Source organism: Melospiza georgiana, chromosome 3 (assembly GCF_028018845.1).
Source record: "Melospiza georgiana isolate bMelGeo1 chromosome 3, bMelGeo1.pri, whole genome shotgun sequence".
In the NCBI taxonomy this organism is placed as follows: domain Eukaryota; kingdom Metazoa; phylum Chordata; class Aves; order Passeriformes; family Passerellidae; genus Melospiza; species Melospiza georgiana.
The window spans coordinates 115,632,949-115,658,244 of NC_080432.1; the positions used below are offsets into that span (position 1 = coordinate 115,632,949).

The 25,296-nt window shown below is 36.0% G+C and overlaps 1 protein-coding gene across 1 annotated transcript; it reads left to right on the plus strand.

Moving 5' to 3' along the window:
• The first annotated feature begins 643 nt into the window (after positions 1–643).
• MANEA (mannosidase endo-alpha) lies at positions 644–19,047 on the plus strand. The gene is made up of 5 exons (XM_058020180.1): positions 644–706; positions 6,212–6,804; positions 10,144–10,253; positions 12,555–12,631; positions 13,885–19,047. The coding sequence occupies exons 2-5, from the start codon at positions 6,255–6,257 to the stop codon at positions 14,519–14,521; spliced, it is 1,374 nt and encodes a 457-aa protein (XP_057876163.1). The 5' UTR covers positions 644–706; positions 6,212–6,254; the 3' UTR covers positions 14,522–19,047.
• The last annotated feature ends 6,249 nt before the right edge of the window (positions 19,048–25,296 follow it).

Below are 25,296 nucleotides of genomic sequence, written 5' to 3' on the forward strand. Positions count from 1 at the left end.
CCAAAGCAGGGGAAGGGCCTGGAGCACATGTTCCATGAGGAGCAGCTGAGGGAGCTGGGATTGCTTAGCCCGGAGAAGGCTCAAGGGGTGAAAAGAGGTTGTAGCCAGGTAGGGAGGTCAGCCTCTTTTCCCAGGCAGTGACAGGATGAGATGAAGAGCGATTCAGGGTAGGAATTGGGAGGAGTTTCATCACAGAAAGGGTGATTAGACATTAGAGCGGACTGCCCAGAAGGTGGTGGTGGATCCCTGGACTTGATTAAGGAGACAGGATGAGGCATTCAGTGCCACGGTCTAGTTGACAGGGAGGCGTCTGGTCATAGCTTCGAGTCGATGATCTCATGTTAAACTGATTCTGTGACTACCATTTCGCAGCTGAGAAGCAATCACAATTCAGCAAAGACTTTTAAACAACTGAAAGATTTTTTTTTCAGGCCTTTCTAGGAAAAAGACAAACCAGCAAACACGATGCGAAAGCCCAGCGGAGGCCCCGTTCCTCCACCACCGGCCGGCGCCCGGCTCCCAGCGGAAGAGGCGAGAGCGCGGCTCTGCCCTCAGGATAACGGGGCCCGGCCGCCGCCGCCGCCCGCCCCGCGCATGCGCCCCGCCTGGCGCACGCGCCGCCGCCCCGGCCCGGCCCGCGCGGCTCCCGCAGGGGCGCCCCCCGTGCGCGCGCGCCCGGCGGCAGCGGCGGCCCTGCCTCCCGCGGGTGAGTAACGGCCCCGAGCCCCGGGCCCCGAGCCCCGGGCCCCGGGCCCCGAGCCCCGGCCGGCCCCGGGCAATTGGGCAAGGGCTCCTCGGCCGGGAGGGGCCGGGACACGAGCGCACGGTCCTCGCCCCCGCCCGTCAGAGCGGCCGCGGCGGGCCCCGGGCGGCCCCTTCCCTCCTCCCTCGTGTGCAAGGCTCGCCGCGCCCCCCGCCCGCGGCTGATGCTCCTCCGGCGGCGGGGGCTGGCGCTCGGTTCCGCGGAGTGGGAGAGAGGTGTGAGCGCTCGGAACTCGGTGCCGTGCTCAGGGGAAGGGAGCCGCGCAGCGAGCGGGGTCTGCTCCCAGCCTTTGCCCTCAGCTCTTGCCCGGCAGGCTGGCCCTGAAGTGCCCCGGGAGCTCCCGGTGAGCCCCGGCCAAAGGTCCCTTTCTTACCGTGGCCTGCAGCCGCCCAGAGGCAGCTGTGCGTTCCCATGGCCTTCCCAAGCGGGAGAACGCTGGCATGTTGGAGGCAAATACTGGAAATGCTGGAGGCTCTTACCAGTTTTACAGCAAAGAATCCAGAAGGGTTGTGTTTTGTTGCTACTGCTTTCTTAAGTTCAAATCACAATTTCTGTTCTCTGGTTGTCAGATTTAAAATACCTTTTTTGAATTGGGTAGACCAAAAAGAAATCTTATATTATTGGAAGTGTTTAAAAAGATACCTTTTATCATGTAACACAGCTGTGAAGTGTTTGCATGTTATACCTCATTTTTTCTTACATCTTTAATGATTTTCAAACTATTTTTTAAAGTAACTTTAGAAAAAGACTTTTCATGTACAGAGAGTTTTTGAGAAGTTCCCTGATTCATTTTAATACTGGAAATACAAGGTTCCCACGCATATAGTCAGCTTCTGTTGCTTTTTACTCTTCGTGGTCTCCAGATCAGAATGTGCTGTATAAATGTGGTGCTTTTAACGCTTTTACCTGTCGTCACCTGGTCAATCACTTGGAAACTGAATTAATGTTTTTAGGTGCACATCTGCAGTGTAGCTCCAGAATCAGGGCTTTAAGGCCTAGATCTAGAGCTGATCTGTCACTTCAGAGTTTTCAGTTTCTTTGAGCTGGGAAAACTGAGTAGAAACTAAGTTTAGATAACTGAGAAGCTTTTTCTCAGCTTTAGATAGCTGAGAGGCTTTGATCCCATCCATGAGCTACCAACCTCAGTGGCTTCTGGATGACCTTACCCTCGATCAATAAAATCAGATTTTCAGAGCTCTCCCCTATATTGCATTTCCATTTGTTATGGTTGAGAAACATCAGAGTAAATAAATTATTGTATTTGCTGATTCTTGCTAAACTAGATAAATCTGTTTTATCTTACCCTTATTTCTTTGCATAGTGTATTTCTCTTTTGGAATTTGTAAAACAGAAAAAAGCAACCCACTGGGCAGGGCACTGAAACTTGAGTTGCCTAACCAAAATTATCTTGAGTAATTAAGCACCGTCATCCCTTTCAAACACTTTTTTTTTTTAATTGGTTTTTCTTCTCTGACTAAAGAAACATTCTTTTTTGGGGAAGCATGCCAGGGGAAGAAAAGCTCATCATCTGTACATCTGTATGCTTTTATCTTCATATAGTGGAAAGGTCAAACGGAAGGTTTCCCTGTGCAGTAACTTAAGGGTATAAAAAGCAGTAGTGAGGGAGAAAAAAAAAAATCACTCTCAGGTAAGAGCTTGAGACATTCAATTGATTGTGTGGAACAGTTAGGAAAATACAGATATTTTCACAGACCCTTTTTTTTCTTTCTTCATGAAGGAGTTGTTTTCAGAAGAACACCTGTAAATTTTGCGTACTGTGATGAATTTCATGGTATTTATTTCCAAGAAACCCAAATTAATTTGGAACAGAGATGATCATAATGGGATAGACTTACATGTATTTTGTGCCTTTAATTCTGTATAGTTGCTAACAAACTAAAAAGTAAAACATCTGTGTCAGATGTTTTGGGTTTTTTTTCAGAAGAGAACTAGGTGTTGAGGAAATACAGGTTTTAACTTTTCCCAGTAAAGCTTCATATTTTTCTCATGTTATAAAGGAAATTACTATCTATTCATTAAAGGAGAAATCCTGACCTGTTACAGATGCTTTTTTTCTTCTTTTAGAATTTACTGAGTAGGCAAGAGAAAGAGCCCAAAGTGGTTACATTTTTTTCTGGTACACCTATATGTGTGAACAAACATGAAGTTTGAATCCAAAAGCTTCTGAGTCAGGGTAACTGCATGCAGGATCTTAACCTTCATAAAGCTGAAGTTATTCAGCCTTTTTGCTGCTGAAGTCAATTGCTGTTAGATCCAGGTGCGCTCAAAAGTCCAAGGCAAGGTACTTGCTAAGTCTATAGGACTGAGGTGTACCTCAGTAAATTGCAGTCAGACTCTAAAATTTGAATGTCCACGACAAATGCAAAATCACAGCTATGCTTTGCCTAGTGACTGTTGAATCAGAAATGCATTTTTAAGGTTTTTCCACTTCCAAGGGTAGACATGACTTCATGTGGCTGTTTCACAGGCATGTTTGCTCAGTCTGTTTCCCCAGTATTGCCATTCTGCTGTGGCACTAGCACTGATGAGGGTTTATCTGTCCCTGTCTCTGAAAAGTAGATCTGAACAAGATTAAATGGCACATGAAGCACTGCCAACCTGTAGCTCTTTGATGCAGCTTGTACAGTATAGGTGTCTATGCCAGGTCTGAATTATGTTATCATCACTGAGGCTGATGTCTCCCCAGAACACAAACCTGATATTATTATTAGTTCAAATCACAATTTCTGTTCTCTGGTTGTCAGATTTAAAATACCTTTTTTTGAATTGGGTAGACCAAAAAGAAATCTTATATTATTGGAAGTGTTTAAAAAGATACCTTTTATCATGTAACACAGCTGTGAAGTGTTTGCATGTTATACCTCATTTTTTCTTACATCTTTAATGATTTTCAAACTATTTTTTTAAAGTAACTTTAGAAAAAGACTTTTCATGTACAGAGAGTTTTTGAGAAGTTCCCTGATTCATTTTAATACTGATTTTTTAAAATAATGATTTAATAGATATAGATAGGAGATATTACTTACATGTTCTAGAAATTTTGCACTTTGGTGCTGAGCCTCTGTATTGGCATAGCAGAAGTTCACAATATGATATGGTAGACCAAGGTCTGTCTCAATGCTAGTCAAATGCTAGTGGCCATGCTGCTCATTTTTTAGTATGCTTCAGTGGTGAATATTCCATATTCAAAAATGCTTGTTGAAATAGTAATGTGGAGCACCAAGATCAGTTCCTGATGCTTCAGATGAATGACGTAATGGTAGTGAAGTCATGATCTAAACAGGAGGAATGGGGTAGCTGATACATCAGCCAAGAATCAAAAGGAACAGCTTCTTTGATACGGAATAGGAAAACCCAAATGACAAACCTTGTGAACATTGCAAATCCTTGTGACATTGCAATCATGAATTCTTTTTCACAGAGGAGATAAAATAATAATTGCAGGTGTAGTTTGTCCCTGTCAGTCTTGTATGTTGTTTAATGAAGATCAGTGGCATTTAATTTAAATTAAATGGCATATATTAATAGTCAGATGAATAATATTGTTTCCTTTAAAAAAAATCCTAACCCTTCAGAAAACTTTAGTTTATCTAATCTGAAAATTGAGTTAACTTACCAAGCAGAGGTAGCATAATAAACTAGGAAAAAAGACTGAAAAGGTAATGAAAAATAGCAGGAGCAGTTTGAGTGTATTTAAAATTAATTTCTTATTAAAGTAAGATATTCTGTACTCCAAACAATCTCTGACAGAATTCTGAAATCATGGAGGTGGATTGTTAGCCATGGACAAAGAACCCTGTAATTTGACATAAGGCGATGTGAAATCCTGTAAGTGTTTATGCTGGAAAATCATTTTCCCTGACAGTAGCCAAACGTATGGTTTCAGAATCCAGTTGGGCAAAATGAACAACATCATTTTCATAGTCTTGCCTTGTTCCATCTGTTCTTTGTTGGCTTTAGTGCTGAGATTCTCATTCAACTGAGTTCACTCTCTAAAAAGGTAAAAGTGCATTGGGATTTCGTTGTTTGTTTTTAAATGTTAACTGGGTTTTGCTCTTACAGTAAATGAGTGACCTTACTGTGAAAACCACATGAATCCCAGAAGTTATAACAGACAGTAGGATGAATGGATTAATATTGGAAATGGAAGTGTTATAGTGCTAATCCTATTCAGGCTGTATTGTTAAAAAACATATTCTAAAATTGCTTATCTAAAATTATCATGGCAGTAGTAAGCAGCATATTGTGACAACTGAGCTCTATGTTAATGCACTCTAACATTGGCAGGAAACTAAGGTGAAATAATTTACAAGTATTTTAAAACTACCTGCATGTATCTCAGTAAATTAAAATAAGATTTTAAAATTTGGAGGTCAGTGACAGAAATGCATATCACAACTATATTATGTATAATGACCCTTGGATCAGAAATTTATTCTTAGATTTTCCAGTTTAGTGTTGCCAGTTTTATGCATAATCTTTTTCCCTATAATTCTGTGGTAACCTAAATTTTGTTAATCCTTTTCTCTGGTTCTCTTGTGATAACGTTGTACAGGAATTTAAGTTATAAATAAAATAATCAGGCCTTCCATTATACTGATTTTCTTCCCCCTAGTTTCATGGTTCAAATCTTGCTGTGTACCATTGGTCTTGTTTTGAATTTAGCCCTGCAACACTACATGAGGTGTCAGGCAGCTGTGACATTGAACTAACTTGAGGCTTTCTGCTTGAGTTGCATCCTTAATGCTGTGCTGTTTTCTGCTTATGGGATTCAGAAAAAAAATTAAAATTTTACATCTGTAAAGTTTTAAAGCATCATGGCTTCAAATTTAGTTTTTGTTATTTAGTGGTTTTAGGGTTATTTTTTTTAGTTTTGAGTATTTTGTTAATATATTGGTTAACAGAACACAAAGTGCTTGATTTCAAGCCAGGAAATAGGTTAGTAAATGAAACCTGCATTCTGGATACAAGCTGTAGTTCTGTCATACCCCATTTTGTTTTTACTCTTGTTCTGCTATGTTATTCTCCTTTCACGGGTTCTGCTTTTTTCTTCTATTTTCTTTATTAATTCTACCTGAATAGCACTTGCAAAACATAATAGTTCAAAACATAATAATTTAACCAGAACTTCCAGTTCATGGGATTTATCTGGGTTAGAATAAAACATAAGTTCAAAAGTAAAATACTTTATAGAATACATGAGCCCTTAGTGTTAGAACCTCAGAATGTGACACATGTTCTCAAAGAAGGAAATGGGATTTTGTTTGTGTACCCCACTCTCCACAAAGTCTGTTAGTTCTGCGGTCAGTGTATGCATCACATTTGTCTCTTGTTATTTTTATTATGTAGAGATTTTATGAAGCATTTCATACTGCTGAATATTAGGTAATAAGAAATCTGACTTGAAAATATTTGTCTTTTGATCAGTTCCAGCCACAGTCCCTCTGTTGGGAGTCTGAACTATGACATCATGGCAAGATTTCGCAGAAGAACATGCATCATTTTGTTGCTTTTTATTTTGTTTATTTGCTCCATAATGATGGCATTGAAGACTCTGAGACCTGACAGAGCTGGCTTTGGGGATCCATTTGGACTTGGTTTGTTGCCAGAGCTTCAACAACGGACAGTGCTCTTGGACAGTAAACAGAACTTGCTAAATAGAGCTCAAGGAGATACGGTAACACGTGTCAGTAATTTGCATAGTATTGCTGTCAATACTATGAAAGCATCTATGTCTTCAGTAAGAAAGCTGGAAGAGGAGCTTTCTTCTCCTAATTACAACTTTCACATATTCTACTATACTTGGTATGGGAATCCACAGTTTGATGGTAAATACATTCACTGGAATCATCCGTTATTGCCACACTGGGATCCCAAAATTGCAAACAATTATCCAAAGGGAAGGCATAATCCTCCTGAGGACATTGGGGCCAACTTTTATCCAGAACTTGGATCTTACAGTTCCAAAGACCCTACTGTCATAGAAGCCCACATGAAGCAAATGCGTGCAGCTTCAACTGGTAATGAATGTTAACGTTTCAGCATGTTGTTCATTTATCCAGCCTTACATCTGTGCATGAGGGCAGCTGAGCTATCCTGTTTTTCTGTAATTCAGGAAATGTCTGAAACTAGGAAATGTCTTTATATTTCTGAGTTTTAGCCCCTGACTGTAACCTACATCTTCAGGGCTGTGTATGATGGGTGTAACAGCACAGAAATAATGATATTTGTAATACTTTGAGTACATGTTTTTCATGACTTACTGCTAAACACTGATAGCATTAATGAAAAAACAGAAACCTTGACTGGAATATATTGTTGGTGTATTTTATTTTTGGAGATGAATACTTCAGTTTAAAGAACAGGTTTCAGTAAATCACATGGTTAAGGGACAGCTTGTTCAAATATGAGTAGGTTTTTTTTTCTCTGAATGCTGTGTGTGTGCAGTAACAATTATGTATTAATTCATTACTGTCCAAAAGTACCTTCTTTCAATACAAATTGATGTTCCCTTTTTCTAAATAAGGTGAACTTTATAAATAAGATTGTTCAATTTTTTTTTAATGTCGTTCCTTGTTGTTGGGCTTTACGGTCATTTTTATGTTAATCTTCTTTAAAATAAGCAGTCATATAGGCTAATACTAAACTGAGCAGCTTCTGGAAAGGTAATTGGGACAACATGACCAAAACTCCCAGCATTATTGATACTGCTAATGACTTTGTATTGAATCTCCTTCATTCACCTAATCATTAAGGTTTAATGTAATTGTTATATTTTGATTAGTGATGTTTACTTGTGTAGTGTTTACTTCTTGGTTGTTGTCATCTTGTGGGTTTTAACCTAACCTTTATTTTATCCAAGGGTTAATACAAACACAGGAAATTTTTCACCCTCTTCAGTAATATAGCTCCATCAACAAGAATAACACGACTGTTGGAGAGAAATCTCAGATACAAGCTGCCTCAGATACAAGCACTGTTTTACTCTTATCTATAATTTATGATAGTGTGATGAAGGCAAGGGGGGACACTTGCCCTTTAGAAGAATATGTGATGTTTCTCATCCTCTTAATACAGATGTCTAAAAAAGTTGAACTGCTGGTGAAATAGGTGCCAATTGCTAGGACAATTCTTTGCATAATCAGTTTTTTTTGTATCTTCAGTTAGTTTTCAGTTTAAAACTCAGCAATGTCAATGAGTAGTTCAGACTTCTGTGACACTCTTTGTAATATAACTGATATTTATAAGGAGTCACTTTTTTCCTGCTGTTATTCTGAATTAAGGATTTAAGTGCAATTGAATTTGGCCTCTTCCATCTAGATTTGACTAACATAAATCATCAACTTTTTTTTTTAAGAACTATACTTTGTTCATTTTTTGCCTACTGTGAGGCTGACTGTTTACAGTTTCTCCTTTTTCTCTGTTACCCATTGTCTCTTCCATGACTGTATTTTATGGTCACATAATAATTTTTTTCTAACCATTGAGGCTTTATCAAAGATCTTGTTAAAAAAGAGAAATGTAAGAGCTTCTTTCAGCATATATTTTCTAATGAAGGCATATAAGAGACTGGGCCTACAGACATCTCATGCGTTGCTTCCCTGTATTCTTCTTATATTTTACAATTCTTATGTAATAATTTCCTAATATTTTACAGATAACTTCAGTAAGTTTTATTAATGAGATTGCTTAGGGAATTTTTGGTTTTTGCACCAGCCTTTTTTTTTTGTGATAATCCACTTTTGTTTTTAGTGACTATTCTGGTTTTAAGCATTTATGACATTTTTTTTTGTGTCAAGTCCATACTTTTCTTTTTTTGACTCTTTAAGTGGTACATAACTATATCCTTTAAGCACAGGAAAGAAAATGTGTAGTGTTCGTTCTCAGAAAAAGGCAATGTAAATGTGAATTTTGGTTCCTTGATTAACAGTTCTGTCTCCTGAATTTTTACAGATTTCCTAAAGGTGTAAAAGAGGGTCTTATCCAGATTTGTTGCTGTTCTGCTTGTCCTTTACACCTTACTCATTTGCATTTAATCCTTTTGTGTGAAATAAAAGATAATATGATAAAATGCAATAAAATATTGCATTTTGCTTTCCTTGAGCAGATTGTCTTTTGTGATTACCTGTTATTTGTGATTTTCTTTTTTGATGAAATGCAGAGATAATGTGCCTAAGGGTATAGTTAAATTCCCTACTCCCTTCTGTGTGTGGTGAGCATAAATTTCTGGTTTGGATATTGTGTGATTATGTATTCGCTGTAATTTATGGTTCCTTTTTCATAATTTTGAAATTGTTTGTTGAAAATTGATGGTCAGAAATGTTATCATGTTAGTAAAATAGGTGTAATTTAGAATATATACTTCCCTATCTCAGTGGATTTATTCATTTACTTAAATCATTAAAAAGAACCACATTGACATATTCTTCTGTATGTTCTAAATAGTATTGCTAGGAAAATATTACTACATCAGTATTACATGTATTTCTTTCAGACTTTGCTTCTTTTTGATATAGTTTCCAGCTGTGCATCTAAAAGATCCAATGTGTTTATTTGACAGCATTTTATTTCAGAAGGAAAGGATTTTGCTTTTTGAAGAGTGTATTCTTTTGCTTTCTTGGAGAGCATCAGAAGAATTTACAGTATGAAGACATGGTATTTGTTGTCTTTTTTCTCCACAGCACTGGTAACATCCTTAAATTATTGAGAGTTAAGCATTTTTGAAGATAATAAATTTAAAAACTAATTTCACATGCTTGGAAGGATGGATTACGCCATAGTAACTGTACCAGCAAGAAAGAAGGTTATGGGATTGAAGTCACTGCTTCTAGTAATAAATGGTTGTTCTGTATTTGAGCCAGAGGTACAATGAAGAAATAAGATGGGAAATGAAGTTCCATAAGATAAGAATCTCCTTCATCACATGCACAGCTCTCATCTCCTGACAGGTCTATAACCCATATATCCTGATATTCTCTGCCTGTATCACGGCATAGCTATAATGCCTTAGATGGGGGCACTTTTTTCCTCTTGTCCAACCTGAAGGTTGGAATGCTGTGCTGAAAAGCGGGAGGGAGCAGCTCTCAAGTGTTAGGCTTAGGACACTGAGTACAGATTTGTTCCCTTGACAAGTGATCTAACCACTGCTTGTGTTGCAGTCCTATAAAGAGAGGAGTTAAAATCCACTCTGACAATGCTGATATTTTGTAACTGATTAAAAAGTAATTCGAGATGCTGATTTATTTTATATGATTATATGTAGGTTTCACATCAATAATTGTAACTCATGATGTTACTGTATATGAATTACAGTAACACGTTAAAGAACATGATTTAAAACTCAAGTTTTGTATTTTCAGGTGTAATAGTGCTTTCATGGTACCCACCAGGTATGGCTGATGAAAATGGAGAGCCAACTGATGATTTGGTGCCGGTTGTTTTGGACTATGCACACAAATATAACCTAAAGGTAAAGTATTTATAGATACACATAATAGGACAATTGAGAAGGTAAACTTTGCTATTATAATGTGCTTCTTTTTGGTTATGGAAGCCTTTGAATTGCACTGAACTTTGGTAGGACCTGAGTAATATTCCCTTATAAGCAGAATAAATATTGTAATCTGCTTTAGCTTGCAGAATCTAAGGCATAGTGCTGTGGATTTTTATTTTTTTCTGATTTCTTTTCAGAAAACAGTTTTTAAAATAAGACATTATGTTGTTTTCCAGTGAGTCTCAGAAGTTGAGGGAAGTATTACATATTCCAAAATACTGTGAAATACAGTGAGCTTTAAACTAAGAACCTTTGAGAAAGGAGAAAGATTTATCTTCATTTTGCATTATTTCATAATTTTCTAGCACCTGATCATAGAGGTCAGGAGTGAGCGTCAATAAGGAATAAAGGCAGACTTGGAATATCTAGTTTGAATAAATATCTTTATTCCAGAAGGTACCAGAAACACTTGCCTTGAACTGTAAGGTCAGAGAGATGCTGCTCAGACTTAAGGGTTACTTCAGGGCATGACAGGATAGAAGGGCTAAATTACTGACTTCTTAAAATAGGTGAAATATCAAGTTAGTTAAAGATTACATGAATTGATCAATAGAATCTTAAATTGTGGTTTGATTTTGTTTACTTTTAAAATAAAACCTGTGTTTCCCTTTTGTGATAATGAAAATATGTATTTCATTTTAATCTCTCCCAAGTAATAAATTTGAGTTTTTAAGTAGCTGCATATGTTTCATCTCTGGAGTGTGCTGTCTGCCCTGTGTACTGAACACACAGCCTGTTCATCTGCTCTGGTTTTAGTTGGTAACACGAGTTGCAGATTCTCAGTGAAATTTCCTGTCACTGGGGGTAACTGGAGATTCCTTAGCAAGCAGGAGGAAAATAGGATGATTAAAACACATACAGAAATAATTTTAAAACTGTTAAAAATACTGATTTGCATTATATGGTATAGGTTACACTCTGTCTAATAATAAATGTTTTAAAAGACAGAAAAAGGTATTATCCTTTCCCATAATCTTCTGACCATCTAATAGAGTTTGCTCTCACCTAAAATACTTGTTTGCATTCAAGCCTCAAAGGAGTCAAGGCCAAATGAAACAAGCTACCAAGGACAGTACAGTAGTGTGTAATAGTGTGATAATGATTGTAGTATGAGTGAAGATGCTGTTACCGCTTGGAGGAATTACTGAAATAGGGATATTCAGTATAGATATTGCAGGAAGTGCTACCTTCACTGTGATGTTTTTAAGCATTCTTGCACAAGCAAGTTATTACAATAAGTGTTGGGAGTCTCAGTAGACCAAAGCCAATATACAAAATACGTCTCTGTTATGTCTGCTAAATAGAAGTCTGGGACAAGATATGCCCTTTTGATTTGCCTGGTTTTCATAGTTGGGAATGAAAGATGAAATGAAAGTGCTTTTCAGCCTCTACTGTCACTCAGTGATTTAGTCTGACTCTATTTTTCTATAGTTTCTAATTAATAGAGAGGGAGATTGGCTCTGCAATGGAAATTTTTTACTGTTGCAGAGTTGTCAAAGACTTTATTAAATACATTCTGCTCTAAAATTGCTTCTGAAAAAGTTGTTGCTTTGATTAATGTTATGTGTTCTTCCATGATTGTCTATTTGAAAACAAATTCATTTTTACATTGGAATTCACACATACTGGTTAATGAATTCCATAAGCTCCACGGGTGACATTCAGAGCAATAGCAGTACATTATATTAGATTTAGTTCCAAGAGCTTGTTGCTGTTGATAAATCTATAAAATTTTAAATTGAAGTTTTCATTTTGCATCTCTTAAAATGTATTTTGACTGAAAACTATCCTTGGAGCATTATCTTTAGGAGATTTTTGATACATTTGTTAGAAATTGAATATTAAAATGTTTCATTAGTTTATCAGTTCTTTGACATTCAAATAGATAATATTTTATTTTAAGTTTTAGGTTTTGTAGCTTTTTAATTTTTCTGAAGCATGATTACCACTTGCTGTAATCTAGGGTAAACAAAAGCAGTGTTCTGTTTTAATGTAAAAAACCTAAGTATTTCATACCAAACTTCCTGGAATTGGAAGCTTCTAATGTCAGTAGTGCAGGAGTTGTACTAGGGTTGGATTATTCTCAGTATAGACTGATGAAATGTTTGGTCTGTAAGGAATTATATTTTTGACTGGTACTTGCTTCATCTAAGACCCAGTGCCCACACATTCAGTAGTGCTTTATGTTTGTGTTGCTGTTACATTTTCATCTTCCAGGTCACTTTTCATATCGAACCTTACAAAGACAGAGATGACCGCAGCATGTACCACAATGTCAAGTACATCATTGACAAGTGAGTTTTTTCAGAATGGTGTCCTTGGGGTTTCTTACCTGCTGCCTTAGGGGACTTTGGTATATGAACTAAAGCTTGTAAAAATATATAAGAATGTCTGCTGAGACTGAAAAGAAGTTTATGTTTATGTTTGTGTTTCAGTGCTGCAAAATGAGGTGTTTTTTTAAATACCGAAGTGTGAATTTTATATAGATTCTCAAATTTAAATTGCTTTCAACATTCTTTAATATCATAAGTCATACTTTAGATACTTTAGATTAGCAACATGGTCTTTCAATTAAATAAAATGTATATTTTGATAATGACAAATTAGCAGATAGAGCTTTTTTATTGTGTTGACCTCTAATGATTTTAATTCATCTTGACAAATTCTATACAGCTACTTGTTTTGCTTATCAGTGCTGCTTAGACTGTCTTTATTTCATAGGGAATAAGAGAATTGCCCTTCAGAGGAAACTGATAACTGTAGCACAGTTCAACACTAGGTTACTGTCACAGTTTAACCCCAGCCAGCGGCTAGGTACCACCAGCTGCTCCTTACTTTCTCTCTCATCCTCCAGCAGTGGGGAAGTGAATCACAAGGAAAAGATAAAACTTTGTGGGTTGAGATAAGAGCAATTTTATGATTGAAACAAACTAGTATGCCAATAGTATTATTAAGAATGATAATGGAAAGAAGAAGGAGAGAAGTAACAGAACCCAAGACGAATTGCTCACCACCTACAGAGCAGTACCTGGCCCAGCCCTGGGCAACATTCAGTCCCCTTCCAGGTAGCTCCCTCACTTTATATATGGGCATGACATTCTGCAGTGTGGCCAGCTCAGGTCAGCTGTCCTGGCCTTCCTTCCTCCCAGCTTTTTGTGCAGCTCCTCACTGGCAGAGCAGGAGACACTGAGAAGTCTTTGACTTAGGGTAAGCACTGCTTAGCAGCAGAGAAAACACCAGTGTGTTATCAATTTCATTCTCATGCTAAATAAAAAAAAAAACAGCACTAGACCAGCTGCTAAGAAGATTAACTGTCCCTGCCAAACCCAGGACAGTTACTAATTGGTAGTAGTTAAAAGGTTTTTTGAAGAGTCATTGTTTGACACTTCAGCAAACACAGGACTGAAGGTGGATATGATGTGCTGTGTTTCAAAGTCCGTGTCCTGTCTTTTTAAATTAATTTTTTGGAAAAGTCTTCAGCTCAGATTGTGCAACAGTATTTTCCAAATGGCAAGTCTTGTCTTAACGATACTTGTTTGCTTTTTAGGTACGGAAGCCATCCAGCCTTTTACAGACATAAAACCAGCACAGGCAGACTTCTTCCTATGTTTTATGTTTATGACTCTTATGTAACAATTCCTGAAATATGGGCAAATCTCTTAACTGTGTCTGGATCCCAGAGTATTCGAAATACTCCCTATGATGCATTATTCATTGCACTTCTTGTAGAAGAAAGACATAAGCATGACATTCACAGAAGTGGTTTCGATGGAATGTACACGTACTTTGCCACCAATGGCTTCTCCTACGGTTCATCTCATCATAATTGGGCAAGCTTAAAAGCCTTTTGTGATAGTAACAACTTAATGTTTATTCCAAGTGTGGGGCCAGGCTATATCGATACCAGCATCCGGCCGTGGAACAACCACAACACGCGGAACCGCGTCAATGGGAAGTACTACGAGACCGCCTTCAGCGCAGCCCTTCTGGTGCGGCCAGAAATCATTTCCATTACATCTTTCAATGAATGGCACGAGGGAACTCAGATTGAAAAAGCCATCCCTAAACGGACTGGACAGCTGGTTTACCTTGATTATAAACCCCATAAACCAAATGTTTACCTTGAGCTTACTCAGAAGTGGTCTGAGAAGTACAGAAAAGAACAAGAACAGTGGCTTATGTGAGTTGTCACAGCTGCAGTTGTTTCCTGATGCATTGGCTGTATTGAGAAACAAATTGAGAGCTGAAGCTGAAGAATCTGTTACTAAATGTCTTTATTGTATTTTTTGAATGTAAATGCACTACTACTGAATTTTAATTTTGAAAAGTTAAAAGATTATGAGAATATTGGCAATTCTGTCTTACTGGATATTTTAGTTCAGAAATATTCAGGGAAAGCTGTTTGTTGTTCATTTGTGGTTTTTTTAACTTTGTAACTTGCATGCTGAGTTTTCAGAACATCTGCATGGGATAACGCTACATGACCAAAGTATAACAGAAAACTGGCACAGTTTCTTTCTTCTTTATTCCTGTAGTTGTGTTTCTAATCAAACTGATGCTGTAATCTAAATCCTTATAGCTCCTTGCAGGATGCATGTCGGTAGTGTGTGGAATAATCTGCATTTACACTTTTTGATGCTTTGCATATGGAGTTCTTGACATATGACTAGCTTGTGGTAAAAAAGCTGAAGAGTTATGTGTGATGCAACACTACTGGGTTTTGTTTGGAAAAAAAAAGTATTTGAAAGAAAGTTCCAAAGAACTGTGAAAGATTTCTAGTTTACTTATATTTTTTCTGTTTGGTACATGGTATAGACTTTTGCAGATTAATGGATACTGACTGGGAACATTTTTTTTTTCTCTTACTTTGAATTTTTAAAAAAAAGCTTCAATTAGAGTGGAAAATATTTTTGAGGGGGAAAAAAAACCCTAAAGGTACAAAAAAATTATTAAAATTTCCATTGTTGCTTATTTTCTGCTAATTGACTGCATACACAGACCCAATGTGCTTTTTTAAATGTGTAATTTCTAAACCCAGTATCTTACTCATCCTAGAATAACTTAATTTTTGGAAATATTTTTTTTGTTTCTGATTTAGGAGTAACCCAGTTTGGTAGCAATGAGAGCAACTACCTATTAGTTTAATTTATTTGAAATCTGAGATTTCTCTTTTTCCTGTAGTCAACTTAGTTGTTCCAGGATTCAGAATTGTAAATACTAAAATCTTGCTGTTATTCACATAAGCACTCTACCAATGCTACCTGTAAGACTGTGGTGTGGCTGGAAATGAGTATTTCCATTCCTGGGAATCTCATCTTTAAATGTTGTGATTATTAATTGGCATTTTTTATGAGGTTTGAAAGGTTCAATCACACAGACATACCTCCTCAGCAATGCATTTTTTTGGGATTTTCATAGAATTTCGTAACAAAGCTGTAAACTTCTGAATAGTAGAAATTGCAGTGTTTTATTCATTTGCAGCAAGTGTTTAATCCTAGCAAAGTGAATTCTTTCTTAGTTATTTTAATTTTTTTAATCGGCATGTGAGGTTCTGATCCTGTGTTTTAGTTCATATGCTCAGACTGTTGTCACCACTAGTAACAGCTAGAATTCCATTGATGTCAGCAGAACTCGTGAAAATTACACTTTTTACTCAGACCTCACTGTAATCTGTCTGTTAAGTGGTAAGGTGAATGTGAGGACTTCTGTTGAAACAGAAACCAAACTAGTATTTTTTTTCCAGAAAATTTTTTCATTCCAAATAAATGTAAGCCTGTTACCCCTATAAATTTCTAGAGTCTTCTGGTATGAAAAAGGTTTGCTTTTATTTTTTTTTTTTGTCATTTCTTTGTGCTTGTTCAACTGATGAGGTGTCATCTAATGCCCTCAGCTGCTTGAAAAAATATAGAAATTGGATGGCAGATATATAACCTGGCATGTTGAAATGTGCCTCTAGAGGTACTGGAGTCTTATTAACCTGTCTTCATATTTTTTTTGCAATTTCCTATTGCATTTCTGCACAGTCTGAAATGCCTCTGAAAGAAGTGTTTACTAATGCTTGTTTTGCTATACTCAGGTGGGTAAATGGACATAGGTATGACCACAGTCAAAAAATAGTGTCTGAGACGTAAGAAGCACTTGTTAGATTTTTACCACTTCCAAGGTAACTACTTCCTTTTTTATTTTACTTTTTTTTGATATTACTTATTTTACTATAAACCCCTTAAATAGCTATACATAGCTCATTTTTATAATTTGTGGTATGTTTATGCTTTTGCAGCCCATTGTCCTTATATTTATTTTGAATGTGAGGGAACAATTAAATGTTTGCATATGTTATTGAAAAACCTTCTGAAATCAAACCTTTGAAAGGACAAGTATCTTTGTTTTCCCTTAGGTTAAACTTTTGTCATCCACTGGTCTTTTCTCACTGTAGTTTTCTGAGCACTTTACTGGTCTTGACAACTTTGCACTCACCTTTCAGCCCTTACTTTCTCCTAGTGGCAGTTTATTTTCTCTGTGACTGTGAAAGTCACTCCTTTGTTGCTGTGTATAGAAATATTTGAAATCTGTTGTATGGTATTGTACCACTGAGGTGACCTATCTTGTTTAAAATGCAGTTTATGGTAACAGTGTAATGGATCTCCATTACTCTGAAAGACTTCTGGGATTGTTGTAAAGGTATCATTTAACCATTGCCATGAAGTGGTTTGGGCCATGGCACACTGATGTCTAATGGGACCTTCAGAAGAATTTACAGAATTTCTCTAGAAAAGAATGAAAATTAAGTGCCTAGAAATTCATCACCCCTGAACACTTACTGTATTTTTATGTGTTTGATGTGATTTAAAACATAAATATGCAACCTCACATAATATTTCAGAGTTGAGAATTTAATTTGATGATCCTAAGAAAAGCTGATGGAATTGCAGCTACTAGAGCTACCCCACCTGCCTGACTAATACTTCCTCTGTACTTAAAGCAAATCTATGTGCTGCTTCTTGTCATAGGGAGTGGAGAGTTTTGCTCATGGACTGTTGCTGCAGTCACGATACTTGAAATTTAAGTAAAAATAGATATGTGGGAAAGGATTTGTACAAATGCAAAGGAATAAGATGGTTACAAGGGCACAGTTAAAAGGGGCACCGGAGCAGAAAAATGAATGTATTTAAGAAGGTGGTTACTCCAAGCTTTAAGATTACAGTAGGGAAAAAAGGGACTCCAGTGTGCAACCAAAATTGAAAGGCAGGGACGAACATTTGTAATGATTTGGAGATTTGAAATAGATTTAAGGAATATCTAGATCCCATTTAACTCTGGTGTCCCACGAGTTTTATGTCTTGGCCAACTGGAAAAAAATATTGTAATGATTGTTTTAAAATTTTTACAGTGGTTAAATGCATTTGATTCATTATTTCATAGTACTGATATGGGAAGTTTTAAAGGAGATTGTGCCATGTTATGCCTCTGCAAATACAGAAATACCTGAAGTAAACAATCACATACTACTGACTGAGTGTCGCCAAGGGGTAAATGGTTTCTAGTCAAGGAGCAAGTCCTTGTGATAAAAAGAGAACATATTTTTAAAAGAAAATCTATAGGTTCATTTCTGCTTCTGTGAATTACGATCAAGTAAATTGTTTTAGTTCTGTGAGCTGTCTCAGAACTGAAGCTTAGTGCATCAACTCTGAAATAAGAATGTGTATTAAATCTTGTATAGTAGTGCATGTCTGTCAGATCTATAATCTTGTACTGAACTTTGTGGGCAAACGTGCTGATGCTGTTATGGTTTTAGTGGCAAGCTGTAGATTATTGTGAATATAGTTTTGCACTGATGTTCATCATATTTGTCTAGTGCATTTCTTTTGAGGTGCCAATGATTTATCTCTTAAGTTGTTGAAGCAGAAGGTTCTTCAGTGAAAACATTTTTGTTATGAAATTTGATATGTATATTCTCTGCATAGTTTGAATTAAGACATTTCACGCATGGTTCTTAGATTCAGTTGAAAATATCTCTCAGGAGTGTTTTCAGCTCTCTGGGCACGTGGATGAGGACTTACTGTGATTTAGGGCTCTTTTTTTTCCTGAATCTCATGAACATAAAAAGAAATAAAGAATTTATAAACAAACTATTTGCCACTGAATATAAGATTAAAATCTCCCTCCCAGTCCTTCAAGTACTTGTCTTCATCTTTCTGTGTCATTAAGATTGTGTCAATGTTTTGTTTCTTTTTATCTTTTACTTTTGACCAGCATGCTAAATGTTCTATAAATTTCTAAAGTGACTGTATTTCTAAGATTTCATAGTTAGAATATTCCGTAAAGAGAATCTACAAGATTAGTAGCATGGCAGAAAAGCCTGATAAGAATTTCATATTGTATAGGTGAACTTGTTGTGAATGGATAGTGTGTCTTTATATGAATTGAACGCAAATAAAAAATACCTTTCTTTTAATACCCTACATGGCTGTGACAGATACGAATTTGCTTACATAAAAGTAAAAAAGGTTTATATGGCTGTTTCAATATGTGCATATACCTGAAGTCATGATTTTTAAAATATAATGTCACTGTAATAAAATTACAGACTGGATTCTGCTACTTCTAACTAAGCAATGGTTTTAATTCCCAGTGATATTTACAGAAGACCTTTTTGCTTATGAATGTTTTAATGAAAAATAAATATATGCCCAAAGTTGTGATTTTTAAAGGAATGTGTGATAGTGGGGTTTTTTCATAGTGCGTGTTTTGAAAGTTAATTTTTATTTTTCTATTGCTATGTATGTGTGCTAGCTCTCCAAAGAACCAACACAGTGGTAGGTGGTTTCAATGAGCACTGTGTGTCTGACAACTGGTTCCTGTCTTCAGAGTTGGTTTTCTAACTTGAAGTCATTGCTATAGAAACACAGCAGGATCTCTCAAGACTAATTTCTCAAACTGCAATGTGATTCAACAAACAAAGAACCAGCCATAATTTCAATTGATTTTTAGAATACTGGTGAAAATTAGAATGTTGGTTTGTTGTGATTTTAATGGAAGTTTCTTGGAAAATTCTAATATACTATGGTAGAAATTAATTTTATCATATAGCTGAGATTGCTTGTTTATTAAGATCAGCTAGCCTGTTAAAATTTGAGAAGTATGATTTTAAATATAGTATCTGTTTTTCAATAATGCAGTATTTCATAATAACATTGCCACTATTCAAAATTCTTTAATAACAGTGAATACTTCTTTTTAAAGGGTATTCTTTGGTTCTAGAAGAAGAAGTTTAGTTCTCCTTTAGTTCTAAAGAACTAAAGGGAGCTTCTAAAGAAGGCATCGGCCTTCTTTTTATGTTTATCAATACTAAGATTTTTCAAGGGAGACAGAAGTAGCCAGCCATTGGCTTTATGAAAAGCTCTGCAGTCCTTATTTTGTCTCATATATATGATTCTTAGTGAGTACTCAAGTTTTATTCCAGGTCAGTGAAGAACCTACTTTCAAAAAATAAAATACCTTCTGAAAACATAAATGGTAAATTGTATTAGTTGTACATATGCTTTGCTATTTAGGTCCGGCCTTTGGCTGACCAACTTCCCAATCTACTAATTCACTTAGAATTTTTTGCATATATTTCTACAAGGTACAAATCAAAATTTTAAAACTCCATTGCAATAACATGACATTGAAAAAGATAAGCTGTATAGAAGGGAGGAATGTAGTTTAGAGATGTCAAAATTATAAAATGTCAGGAGGCTTTATGCAGGAAGTATAACCATATTCAGATAACTATATCAGTCAAAAGATTTTTAAGAGGCCTGGAAGAAGTTCATGCAGTTAACAGAATTAAAAAAGGTGTTAGAAATAAAAGATACTTTAAAATAAAGATTCTGTCCAAAGGATCAAACCAGAAAAGAGGTAAGTTCTGGCATTCATTCTAAAGCTAAAAAAAAAATCCTCTATCAAACTTGAGGGCAACTTCCTAGTCCTAAAAAACCCCAAAAAACAAACAGCAAGAAGAAAAAAAAAAAAAAAAAAACCCAAAAAAAAAAAAAAACAAAAAAAAAAAAAAAAACAAAAAAACAAAAAAAAACACAAAAAAACCGCAAATAATAATTAAGCTTCCCCTATCCATCCACCAGAAGTAAATACAGAAAACCATGGTACACAAGACCATGGTTTTCCACAATATTAAGGTAAAAATACCCAAGCAATAATTTCTAAGAGCTACATACCAGACTCTTCTTTAATGCATGTTTCTAAAATATATCACAAGCAGGCAGGAAGCTGGTGGTGTGCTAGTAGTGCTGGTAGACAGCAGAGCAGCAAAAGCATCTTTCAAAGATCCTTTGGATCTTTGATAATGCTGTGATAGAGAAGTTAAAAGTGTTTTGTATCTATGTTTATTACGGAAGAGGTTAGAGATTTTCATGCTGGATCCAGTATCTGTTGGTAATTAATCCAGAAATACCCTACATTTAAATGTCATACAAGTAGCCTTGTGACTGGATCAATAAAATAAACAGCAATAAATCACCCTGTCTCAATAGTACTCATTCAGGGGTTTTCTAGGAACTCAAGTATGAAATTCTTATAAATGTGTATACTTTGTTTTTTGAGTTAATGGCAGGCATATGAATGAAAGGGGACAAAGGTGGTACCAGTATTAAAAACACTTCTAGGAGGGATGCTTGGAACTCTAAACAAGTCTGAAATCCATTCCTGATTTTAAAAAAATAGTAAAAATACACATATAAGAGATATGTATTGGGCAATATCAATGTAGTTTTCCAAAGCAGTCATGCACCAAAAATCCATTACATTTTCGAAACTGCAATTAGAAATGTGGCCAAAGACAATAAAGCTTCCAGCAAAATACCTGGCCTTCAAAAAATACTATATTTTTATGTAAGTAGAGGGAATAAGCTTTCAATACATTACTTTCCATTAAAAGTTAAGAAACTGATAATAGAAATATTAAATTTTCATAGCAGCAGGCAGGTACTTGTTAGGTCCCAAAGACATCTGTTGTGCTGTTCAGAAAGTAATTTAAAAATATATGCACTAGTGCTAAATTATTTCTAAAGATAATCAAATTTTAAAACCTAATTGTGTAATAGTAACAAATTGGGTGATACAGGAGCTGGAGAAACATAATATCATATGTGTATATATTGTCAGGACATACTATACCTGCACAAAGCTGTACTATGTTATAGTGGTCTACTGCTTAAAATTGATTTAGCTGTCCATTTGGTTAGTAGTATAAAAAAATTAAGCTCAAATATAGTAAACAACAAATTTATTATTAGGAAGGACAATTAAAAATATCACTATACTATTGTGTCACGCTTGTATCTGGAATACGGGTTATCTATCTCCTTTTTTTAAAAAAGAACTGAAAAGATACATGGACAGATTGCAGAAATCAGAGTAAGGGAGATTTGAACCAAGGAAAATGTACATTAAAAATACTCAGCTTCAAGAAAAATTGTTCCTCAGAAAGTGCCGGTGGATCGTTGAAGGGCTGTGGGGGCCTGAATATATGTATTGTTATGGAGAGAGTCCCTGTTAAGATCTATGTATTGTAAGATCTATGTATTAAATAAGTGGGTCCTTATGGAGAGAGTCCCTGTAAGCTCTGTGTGGGTCCGAGTTGCTCCAAACGAGCCACAGCTGCACAGTCCTTAGCTGGGCAGCAGCTGTACCTCGTGAAGGTAACTGGAATAAATAGGGGTGGGTCGAGAGCCCAGGAGGAGCCCCTGAGAAGATACACGAAGACTGTGCTGCAGAGAACAGCTGGGTACAGTATGGGACTTGAGGAATATGAATACAACATAGGGCATAAGGAAAATTAATAGAGAACAGTAACATTTTCTGTTCTTCATGCCAAAGAAAGGTCATCTAATTAAATTTTCAGCTAATGTATTAGAATAAGACGTCGGGGTTTATTCACTCAATATAGTAAAATTATCAAATGTACTGCTAGACGATATTGTAGAAATTGAAAGTATAATAGGTACAAAGTCACAATAGCATTGATCACACTTCATAAGCAGGGTGGTCCAGGTGCAACTTTTTCCTCAAAAAATCTCCTAATAACTGATATCAGAATGCAAGAGAAAGTGATTTTGGAAGTAAAGGAGCTTTATTTCATGTAATGCTTTAGGTATTTTGTGAGACATTTTCACTTATGTATGAAAATCAAAAATGTCTTCATCTGTTTCTGAAATTAAAGAGGGATATTCATATTGGAAAGCAAGAAATTGGTTTAGTGGCAACTAATTATAATTTAGTTTTCTTCTTTCTGTAGGGTTGAACATTGCTGGCTTTAAACTCTGGACCACTACAGGAGTAACCACTCAAGCTATGCTGAACTAATGCCATTTATTCTTGAAGATATTAAAAGATTGTGGTGTTGCTGCTTATGTGTCATGAAAACCAAACCCCAGAGGGTCTGGAGGTAGACCCCACATGTGGCAGAAAAGTCCAGGCTACCTCTGCGTAGCTTCCTCAGCCTGGCGCTACAGATAATCAGTCTGATTGCAGCAAGTTTTGGAGTTTAGCAGAGAGACGCTGTGGCATCAGAGGTCTTTGAATATAGATTATAGATGTACAGAAGGAGAGAACCAGAATGATAATGATAGGGCTTCCACAGGATCCAGCACAGAAGACTGTAATTAGATAAATATGTAATTTGTTTATAACCCCACAAGTTTCAGTCTAGCAGTGGGGAGCTTTGTACAAGTTAATGACTCCTTTTTGCCATATACCCATTAATTTTTTATATATTGAATTCCACCCGCAACTTTATTTCGTGATAAAATTAAGTTTCATTCTTTTTTCCAGAATTTGCACAATTCTGCAAATTGGCCTGTGGTTTACCCTAATTCATGAAAAGAGTAAATAAATTCTTTAATCATTATGTCAAAACTTTTTTGACTGCTCACTGCTAGTTACCACTTATGATAAAGCTAGGTAAGGGATTCTGGAATGAATTCTAGAAGACTTTAGTGTGAAATAAAACATGGCTTAAACAATCTTCAGCTACATCTGAGGTGAGAAACTGGATTAAATTAGTTCAGTGGGAGTAGAAATGTATTGGGTCTTCACTGGAACACATTACATGAGCAATGTGAGACTATTCGTGTGTTGTGAAGTAGTTAATTCTTAAAGTGGAATGTTTCAACTGTATTTCTTATTCATCCAAAGGCTTTTTGAATTAATCTACAAAACCTAATGATTAGGCTATGAATTTTAGCCACTTATTTAATGAGTGTGTTCTCCTGAGTTAAAATACTTCTGTGTTCATTAAGGGGATCTGTATTGATTCTTTTATTTGTATCAGGAAGGAAAGAGGGATTACACATCCCATAGATGCATCTTGGATATGTGTAATATGTAGGAGTATAGAGGAGATACAAAGGGCTTGTTGATAATTTTGTGTAGATCAGCTCATATGTTTATCTCTCTGAAAATGGAATGCTTAAACAAATTTTCTCCACAGTAATATACTACTAAATATTGTACAACCAAATCTGTTCAGTAAATACATAAACAATTAATGATACTGAAAAAATTTGCTCTTTCCAATTATATTCATGTTGTCCTCTACATTTTTTCCAAATAATATGATTCTATGTTCACAGGTACTTGATCTCTTTCTGTAATATGGAATCTCATGTATATTGCTGTGCCAAGTCTATATTGATGAAAAAGTACATAAAAATTTAAAATTCTAAGATTATTTGAAATATATAAAAAACCCTCTTCAACCTAGCTTGCAAATTTTTAATACTTACCATGATTATAAAAGTTTTTTCCTTTGCCAGTATTCAGCCTTCAATGGAAACTTATGACAAGAAAGTGAACAAGCAGAGAATGCAAAATATGGGGGTATTGTTCCTTTTTTTTCCTGCCAGTGCTTGAAACCTACAAGGTACGAATGTCATATGATACAGGATTCATGTGCTCAATCCTACACACTCAGTATTTTATTTAGTTGAGATTTCATAAAATTTTAACCTGCAGACTATACAAAATATTAGGGCTTATTTTTGATTTTTTGAGCTTTGGTTTAGGCCCTAAAAATATTGACCAAAATCTATTAAAATAATAGACAAACCAGAATATGGGTGATAAGAATGTTTAACATACTGTGTACTTAAAACACGACAGCAACAGCTAAAAAGCATTTTAAATGAGAACAAACATAAACTGAACAGACAGTGTCAATAATGTCAATATGTAATGTGAATCCAATTCTACCAGACACATGTCAGTGAAAGATATGTGGAAAATTTTGAGTGTAGTTCTGAAATGCTGGTGTTTTTTATTATTAACCCCAAATCATGACATTGTAGAAATGTTATACTATTCATAAATGTTTCCCATAAGCCCTTCTCCCTCCCTCTCTCTCTGTCTTCACAGGCACATATTTTATTGCACCACAGATGCAGAAAAATATCTATGTAATATCTTTGGGTAAGATTCTTAGAAGAAGGGTAATTTTATTTTTTTTATTATTTGCACGAAACTTGAGATGTAAGATTCAGTTCCCAGATATGTTACAGTAACTTGCTGGCCTCAGGCAATTGTTTAAGTCCCCAGTGTGTAAAACAGAAGTAATATTCCATATCTATTATGATCTGGCTGTCTGATTTATTCAGTTGTCAAAAGTAGGTTTTTCAGGCAAAGACAGTTGCTTAGGACAATTTGTGTGCAAAGCACAGAGGGTATCCTGTCCCTGTCACATGCTTATCTAGATGCTGCTAAAACAAGCTCTCTTCAGAAGCTAAAATCTCACAGTGCTTTCTCCTGGAGGTTTCTGTTTTCCAAGTAGAGCAGTTAAAGCTTAGCTTTAGATTCAGCTGCATGAGAATTGGTGCTTAACCAATACCATTTTTTCTCTAAAGCAGGACAAAAAATATATTATGAGAATAATTTTTTATCATCAGATACTATAATTATGCCATCT